We start from the raw sequence: 8,223 nt of genomic DNA, 5'->3' as shown, positions 1-8,223 counted from the left end.
TTAAGAGTATCATAAATATTTAAGGTGTGTTTTTACATGGAGTCTGCTGTTTATGCAGTCTGTCTGTGCTCTCTTATCAAGCCACAGATAAAAAGTATTTTCACCAATCTCCCTCTCTTCCTTCTTAATCATGCAGCAGTGTGATTTTTCTACGTATGATGAATGGATGATAAAAAAAATTATGCTGTCAAGCTGTAGTTTAACTACTGTGGCAATTGTTTTGCTCCAAGCCAGAAAAAGTAGAATTTAAAATGAAATATGAAATACAGAAATGCATTCATTTTGGATGAAAAATACTACTCAACCCTTACAAAAGAAACAAATGTTAAATTAATTTTTTCACACGCGAGAACATGTTTTAATCACATGTGATACATTATGTCAAAAACCACCAATACAGATATGTGAAATTATCACATAAAATGCTTGAGATAATGTAAATTTACAGATCCTTATAAAAAAACACATGTGAAACATTTGTTTTTGCATATGATGACTTAAATTTAAGTAAAATGTCTGAAACTGCATATATCATGTGAATTTATCACAAATCATGTTCCACGTGTGATAAAATGTGCTTTTCTGTAAGGGAAACTTGAATAATTTTTTCAAAGTACACTTATCGAACACCATATGACATCACAGCTGTATTTCATAATTTGTATTTTTTAAGGCAGCAATTCTGTGCCTGCCACTTTTTCAGGCTGAAGAATTAGGAGTATGACTTTATGACATACAGCATGAGTCAAGGTTAAAGATGATGATAGGCTAGTGAAGCAGAAAGCATAGAAATCATAGAGTGAATCGACTGTATACAAGTGCTGACTGGACATATTTACTACCCACATAAGTGTATAATGACACAGAGAAACTCACACTCACACACACGTTCCCAGGGCTTTAAGTGTCTTAAATGGGCTTACATGGGATTTGAGACCCTGGCATTAGGGCGTCAGCTGGCTGTCCACACCTCTCCCTGTCTCTGTTTGTGTGCGCAGAATATAAATCTCAACAAAGTTCATTAAGATTCTTTCTTACAAGTGAAAACATTTGAATCCTGGATGTGCCTCAGCATATATTATACAGTATATATGGTCCATGTGGGAGTCTGAGTTGAAAACATATGCAAATTTGCTCATTCTGAACAAAAAAGTTTTACTGTAACTCCACATGGAGCTTTAATTTGATATTTTTAGGCGCCCAGCTATGTACAGAACCGTACAGAGTGAATGGACTGCAAACATGGCCGATCAAGATCCCAATTTTCTTTGTTTTACAGGTGGAACTTTCTAAAATCATTATATAATATTTAAATAATATGTGATTTGGTTTGGTTTTGCAATAATTGCGTAACATGACATTTAGAGGCTGGTGCTGACATTCAATGTGTACTTTTCCCTCTCAGTTTCCTGCAGTACCTTTAACATTGTTATGTGTGTGTTTATGCTTTTACTGCTTTGTGTGTTTATACTTTCACGCCTGGCTAACTCTTCTTATCTCTCTGTCTCTCTCTCTTTGTCTGTGTCTGTATCTTTGTCTCTTGTCCCGTCCATCCAGCCATGCAGCAGGTGTTGGATAATCTGGGTGAGCTTCCCACCTCCACGGGTGCCAAAGACATCGACCTGCTCTTCCTGCGCGGCATCATGGAAAGTCCCATTGTACGTTCCCTCGCTAAGGTAGCACACACACATAGCTCGGGGTAAGCAGCAGTGAGTAGTCTAACTGCTAGCCGGCTCTGAGCCCCCTCACCTCCCGCTGCTCCCAGCAGTGCTTTGCTTGCTGCGGCTGAGGTGCTGAAGTACAGTAAGGCTTTGACCAACAGAGTGCATCTGCACACAGAGGAGTTGTACAAATGCATACATACTGTCAGTAACTAGTGATGCAGCTTTACACTGCCATGCCTTTTTACTGACAGCGCAAGTATTGAAATGCGTCTGCACACAAACCATTTGCCCTAACACACATTTTCACTGCTGTAATGAGTATAGTGTGCAGTGAGTTCAGTCAGAGGACAGCTGTAGTTCCTGCTACACAGGCTGTTGTCATTTTCCGCCATTTAAGTGCTCCCCAAAGGGCTATAGAGATGACAGTTGCCTTAACATAAACAAATGCTCCTGACTTTTAACGTTGTAACATGAGGCTGACAGCCTGCTTATAGAGCAAAATAATCCCAGAGGAAAGAAAGAAACCGACATGTAGAATCCAATATAATGTCAGCGATCACTGCTACACAACAAAAGCTTTACATCCACACGTCTAAATAAATACTAACATAACACACAGAGTCACAAGAGAGCAAAACACATCTTTCATACCTCCACATACTACCTTCCCTGAGGTTCTCCGTCTCCTCCAGGCGCACGAACAGCTGGAGGAAGTGAAGCTGGAGGCGGTGCAGGACAACAATGTGGAGCTGGTGACGGAGATCCTGGGCGACATTAAGGGCCTCAAGGTTAAAGACGACAGTGCGGCCGAACTGTCCAGGATCCTCCAGGAGCCACACTTCCAGGTGAGGCGGAGCAAACACTCATACACACACAAGTAAAGATGAAACAGACGTGATTTCTTTGCCAGTGGATTCCAGGGGGATGCAGTGCACAGGTGCCAGTTGACACTACTTTTAACCACTTTTTATCCAATATTTTTGCAACTTCTTTGCATTCCACACCACTGATTGATATCGCAACTAAATGTTGATTTTACTCTTACACAGTAATTCAACCTGTAGCCACCTCACGAAGGCTTTTCAAATGATATGTGTTACCTTTATTAGAGCAGAAATCTGTAATATGTCTCTGTATGTCAGATTAGTCTTGATACATTGAACTCAGCCTAGAGTTGTAATGTTTTGACTGTAGTTACAGTACAGAGCTGATGTTTGGGATCCTGTCCTCATGCATCAGTAGAACATTAACCTTTATCCTTGGACCTACCACAGGCTTTACTCTGGCTAGACCAATAGGAGTTTGACTTATGAAGCCAGCCAATCCTCTGCACCAATCAGAGCCCTTTGTGCTGTAAGCTGAAGGATAAGACCCTTTTAACCTACTGAGAGAGAGAGAGAGGCACAGACAGGGAAGGAGGGAGAGGTGGGTTGAGAAGAAAAGAGAGAGGAAATGAGGGAAACAGATATTACATCACATATTGAGTGTGAGAGTTTAAATTGCTTGTGTCTGTCTTAGTTGGAATAGTTGGAACGTTGTGCTGTTAGCATCTCATAAAAACAGGCTTGGATGGATGGTCAGCAAACCAAGGATTAATTGATTAGATTTTGGTGGTAATCTGAATCTGGGATTTGAGCCATTAGATTATTAGTTTTGTGGGTTGGTGGGGGGGTTTAGACACAACTTAGGCTCACAGGTGTATATATGTTAATTTAATGCACATATTTATTATTATTCTCTATTTCTTCAGGGTCTTGTGTTGAGCGAAGCTGTCTTAAGACACAACTTAGGCTCACGCAGGACTTCATAGTTTAGTGTTTATTCACTGTGGTGTATTTTTCAACCCAGAGGACAGTAGATAAACAAACTGTTACAGATGCTGCAGAATAGCAAATTAGATGTTAATTCTACTAAACCATTCTACCATCTGTCGACATATTCCCCCTATACAGCTATCATCTCATTTTTGCTAATACTACTACTAATACTAATAGTAAATGCTCGAACAGCATAACTGTAGCATAAGTAGAGAAGAGTATAGTCAGCGAACTGACTCTGAAATGTTACTCACACCACTATATCTCTCTAAAGTTCGCTAACATTTGCCAGTGTAAGCTACCGGTCATACCAAACCAAGTGAGGCTGTATCAGCAAACCCACTGAGTGTATTGAATTGAACTAAGGTGTGTTTTATTCCATATTAACTCAACTTTTCATCTCTCATCTCCCCTTCTTTCTTTCAGTCTCTTTTGGAGGCACACGACATGGTGGCCTCTAAGTGCTACGAAGTCCCGCCCCCGACTGAGACGGCCAATGATGCCGCCGTCAACAGCGCTCTGATGCAGGCCGATGCTGTGCGCATGATTGGCATCCGAAAGAAGGCCGGAGAGCCACTGGTGAGCAGAGCAAGATCTGTGTCTGTGTCTGTGTATCTGCATACGTGTGTGTCTGTGTGTGGATATTGCTAGAGGGGAATGGTTGAGTACATGATTGAGTGAATCATTAAGCGTGTGAGTTGATGTCAGAACAGTAAGGTTGTGGATGAATGTGAGTGTGCATTCAAGCTGCAGAGGAAAGGCATCATCACGCTCCCTCCTTCTTCTCAGGGCGTGACATTTCGTGTGGAAAAAGACGACCTAGTCATTGCCAGAATCCTTCACGGCGGCATGATCGACAGGCAGGGTCTGCTCCACGTGGGCGACATTATAAAGGAAGTGAACGGGAAGGACGTCGGCAACAACCCCACCGAGCTGCAAGAGATGCTCAAAGACTGCAGCGGAGGGATCACGCTGAAAATACTCCCGAGCTACCGAGACGCTCCCGCACCTCCGCAGGTGAACACACACACACAGAACACGAGATGTTAATGTAAACAAAAAAGCATGCACACTTATGTAATGAGCGGCAGATGTTGGGCAGTGGCACAGGGCTGGTGATCTGTCCTACGGCCCTCCCACAATCCCCTGCGCAGGAATGTGAACCCTGGGAGCCCTATTAATAACACTCCACATGCTATCTAGGTCACACTAGCTGTTTCTGTCTCTTGCCCACACTCCAAACACACACACACACACACGCTCCCAGTAATCTCATGCTCCCTCACACGGAAAGTACAGTAATTTACGTTATTGTTAGATATTTCCCCTCATGCGTGCACCACAAATGTTTCGACCAGTTATGGCTCCTGATTTTTTTTTTTAAATCCTGAAGATATTCTGCATCCAGAACAAATAGACATAAACTTGGAAATGCTTGTAAGGCTTAAATTGAACGAATAGCAGTAAAACTGAATGAGACATAATGCAAAATCACATCCTGCTTTGTGGCTTGGGGCACACTGCACAGTATATTTTACTGGCTTGTTTTATTGCTTCCTCTGGCTGCTTGTTTAATCTAATACACCGGCCAGAGCACTTACCCTTCTTGGCAAAAGCCTCAACTGTTTGGCGCAGCGTGAACAGCTGTGTCTGGTGCAGTGGGACGTCGGACGTAATGGGTGTGAAAGAGCCACTGTCACTGTGTCAGTGCGAGAGGCAGCATGCTGAGCTTGAGTCTCTTTTTGTGTGGGTACTGTGTTTCCGCGTGATTTTATTTAAATTTTAAGCGAGAAACACTTTCCTATGACCAGAAATCTCTAAATAAATATGAATTAATTCCTGTATAAGCTCAAAACTGCACGTGTGTCTCGCAGGTGTATGTGCGGCCATACTTTGACTACAACCCAGCCAACGACAACCTGATCCCTTGTCGAGAGGCGGGGATGGCCTTCAAGAAAGGTGACATCCTTCAGATTGTCAACAGAGAGGATCCTAACTGGTGGCAGGTAAGGTTTCATCCATTCATTTCCTTTGAGTGTCCATCATTAAAGATTGAACTGGACTGAACTGTGATCTGTGGCAGGCATGCCATGTGGTCGCTGGGGCTACAGGACTGATACCCAGTCAGTTCTTGGAAGAGAAGAGGAAAGCTTTTGTCCCTCGAGACTTCGATGGATCAGGTATGTTAGTGTGTGCGTTTCTCACCTGGGCTTTGAATAAACACTGTATTTTGCTCCTGGTTAGGGCTGAAACATCAGAACGTTTCCTGTTTCTCTCTTTAGCAATGTTGATGTTGAAAAGATGATTTGGCCCAAAGTCTGTCAACTGGTTTGCTGTCAGACTTCTATCACGTCTCTGTTGCTTTTACCACTGAAAACTGATTAATAGCCAGAAGGCCAGGGTAGCCAATATTTCCAACACTTAGAAAATTATCCATGCCTGCCCTCTTGTGGCCAAATGCTGTAACAGCACAGATATACAAGTGCACAAATGTTGTGTCTTGTTTTATAGGGATCCTTTGTGGAACAATAGCTGGAAAGAAGAAGAAGAAGATGATGTACCTGACAGCCAAGAATGCAGGTCAGAAGACTTTTCATGCTGTTGATTTTTATCTGACATCTTTTGTATCTTTTTCCTTCATTGGCTAATAATTGTATCATTGTTCAAACAGAGTTTGACAGACACGAGCTGCAGATCTATGAAGAAGTGGCAAAAGTGCCTCCATTCCAGAGAAAGACGTTGGTTCTGATTGGCGCTCAGGGCGTGGGCCGACGCAGCCTGAAGAACCGACTGATGGTCCTCCAGCCCACGCGCTTCGGCACCACTATACCATGTACGTCGTGCTTGGTTTTAGTCTGTGTTTCTAATGTCTGTCTCACCCTGACACGACAAGCGTTTAACTGAGCTTTTTGTTAAGACACTTCACGGCGGCCCCGTGACGACGAGCTGGACGGCAACTCCTACCACTTCACCACGAGGACGGAGATGGAGCTGGATGTGAAGGCCGGCCGGTTCCTGGAGCATGGAGAGTATGACGGTAACCTGTACGGCACCAAGATCGAGTCTATCCATGAGGTGGTGGCCACAGGACGCAGCTGCATCCTGGATGTCAACCCACAGGTAAGGGCAGGTTTAGAAAAGGTCAAAGTTTCAGACAGGCTTAAAGGTTAGGCATGTTGGGCTGGAATTAACACATATTTCAGGGTGCTTTCAGAGAGAACATTGGGCAGCATGTAATGTCACCTACTGTGTCTCTCCTCAGGCTCTGAAGGTACTGAAAACAGCAGAGTTCATGCCTTACGTGGTGTTCATTGGGGCGCCAGATTTTGATACTCTCAAGGGCATGCACAAAGCCGTGGTGGACGCGGGCATCACCACCAAGCAACTCACGGTAGGTTAACAACTCCCAGTAACACACGCTAATGGTGATTGAGCCTGATTATACATTCACACATCTATATCTGTACCTCCATGGGGCGGCGACTGAGAGGCATCCTAATCAAGCAAACTTTAAAGTTAGCAATAGCACACTGTGAAGACACTGCTGTACAAGAAAAAGACCTACATTCAAAGATTAATAATTACCAGAGGTAGCAGTAACATTTCAGTATAAGTCAGTAAAAGTATCAAAAGTAGGGCAAAATTACACTTTTATTTGCCCCTTTAATTCCCCATTTTATATTTTATTATAGTATATCAATGGATAATTTTTACTGACACGTGTAAATTGTTTTCATGTTGTGTTTGGTTGAGATGGACCTCACTTTACATATGTTTGGGTAGTTGAATCAATAACAACATAAACCCATCTTAATGGTTGTATGTGAAATGTTAATCTGGAGGAATATTTTCTTCTGAAATGTACTGGCATAAAAGTATAAAGTAATAGACAATTGCCCAAATAAAGTACAAATACAGACATACAGATCCCCTCCAGACATCTATTAAAACATTTATACTTCTTTGAACAATAACGTGTGTCTGATGTTTTTTGTTCATTTCCCCATTAAAATCCTTAAAAAAGAATCTATTCTTCTATCTCATTAGAAATTCCAAAATCTATGAATATGCACATTTTGTTCATTTCTAAAGTTTTCACTGCAAAGTCAGTTCTCAGTGTTTGTGCACTGGTGNNGGAACAAGAAGAAAAACATATATGATAAGAGGGGGACTTTAAATACAGTACTATTTAGTAAATGTGCTTGGTTACATTCCACCACTGTCATGATAGGTTGCTTTTGATGCAAAGTAGCAGTGACGTCTTAAACTAGACAAAATAATGGAGGTTACCTGCTGTTGTTATTTCCTTCTGGAAATGCAAAATGCCTCCAGAAAGAAACTCAAATCCAATTCTTAAACCACTAATTTATTCAGTTTTTTAATTTATTTACCCACCTGGTCACTGACTCTTCACTTCCTCTGAGCAGTAATTCTGCATCTTGCGTCTGTAGCTTGTGTTTCCACAACTCACCCGTCCTTCGTGTGTTGGCAGGATGTGGACCTGAGGAAGACAGTGGACGAGAGCGCCCGGATCCAGAGGGCGTACAGCCACTACTTCGACCTGACCATCGTCAACGACAACCTGGACAAGGCCTTTGAGACGTTACAGGCCGCCGTGGACAAACTGTGCAGTGAACCCCAGTGGGTCCCGGTGAACTGGGTGTACTGAGGACCAGCTACAGTGCTCCCACTGACCACTCTGAGCGGGTCACACTAACCCACCAGAATGTGTGTGTGTGTGT

At 42.8% G+C, this 8,223-nt stretch overlaps 1 protein-coding gene across 2 annotated transcripts in view; it reads left to right on the top strand.

Annotated features, from left to right (window-relative positions):
• mpp6b (membrane protein, palmitoylated 6b (MAGUK p55 subfamily member 6)) overlaps positions 1–8,217 on the top strand; it is a 19,678-nt gene extending 11,461 nt beyond the window's left edge. For both annotated transcript variants that reach the window (XM_035681554.1, XM_035681553.1), the window contains 11 exons: positions 1,558–1,658; positions 2,357–2,509; positions 3,908–4,060; positions 4,271–4,498; positions 5,356–5,487; positions 5,565–5,661; positions 5,993–6,061; positions 6,153–6,314; positions 6,399–6,601; positions 6,744–6,872; positions 7,974–8,217. In XM_035681554.1, the coding sequence (XP_035537447.1) occupies positions 1,560–1,658; positions 2,357–2,509; positions 3,908–4,060; positions 4,271–4,498; positions 5,356–5,487; positions 5,565–5,661; positions 5,993–6,061; positions 6,153–6,314; positions 6,399–6,601; positions 6,744–6,872; positions 7,974–8,150 (1,602 nt within the window). In that variant the 5' untranslated portion in view covers positions 1,558–1,559 and the 3' untranslated portion in view covers positions 8,151–8,217. The remainder of the gene's footprint in view (positions 1–1,557; positions 1,659–2,356; positions 2,510–3,907; positions 4,061–4,270; positions 4,499–5,355; positions 5,488–5,564; positions 5,662–5,992; positions 6,062–6,152; positions 6,315–6,398; positions 6,602–6,743; positions 6,873–7,973) is intronic.
• Positions 8,218–8,223: the final 6 nt, after the last annotated feature.

The sequence above is a fragment of the Morone saxatilis genome, unplaced genomic scaffold (assembly GCF_004916995.1).
Source record: "Morone saxatilis isolate NCDOM2014 unplaced genomic scaffold, NCSU_SB_2.0 Contig9, whole genome shotgun sequence".
Classification (NCBI taxonomy): Eukaryota; Metazoa; Chordata; class Actinopteri; family Moronidae; genus Morone; species Morone saxatilis.
Note: the sequence above shows the minus strand (reverse complement) of the source record. Positions and strands in the feature narration are given on the sequence as shown.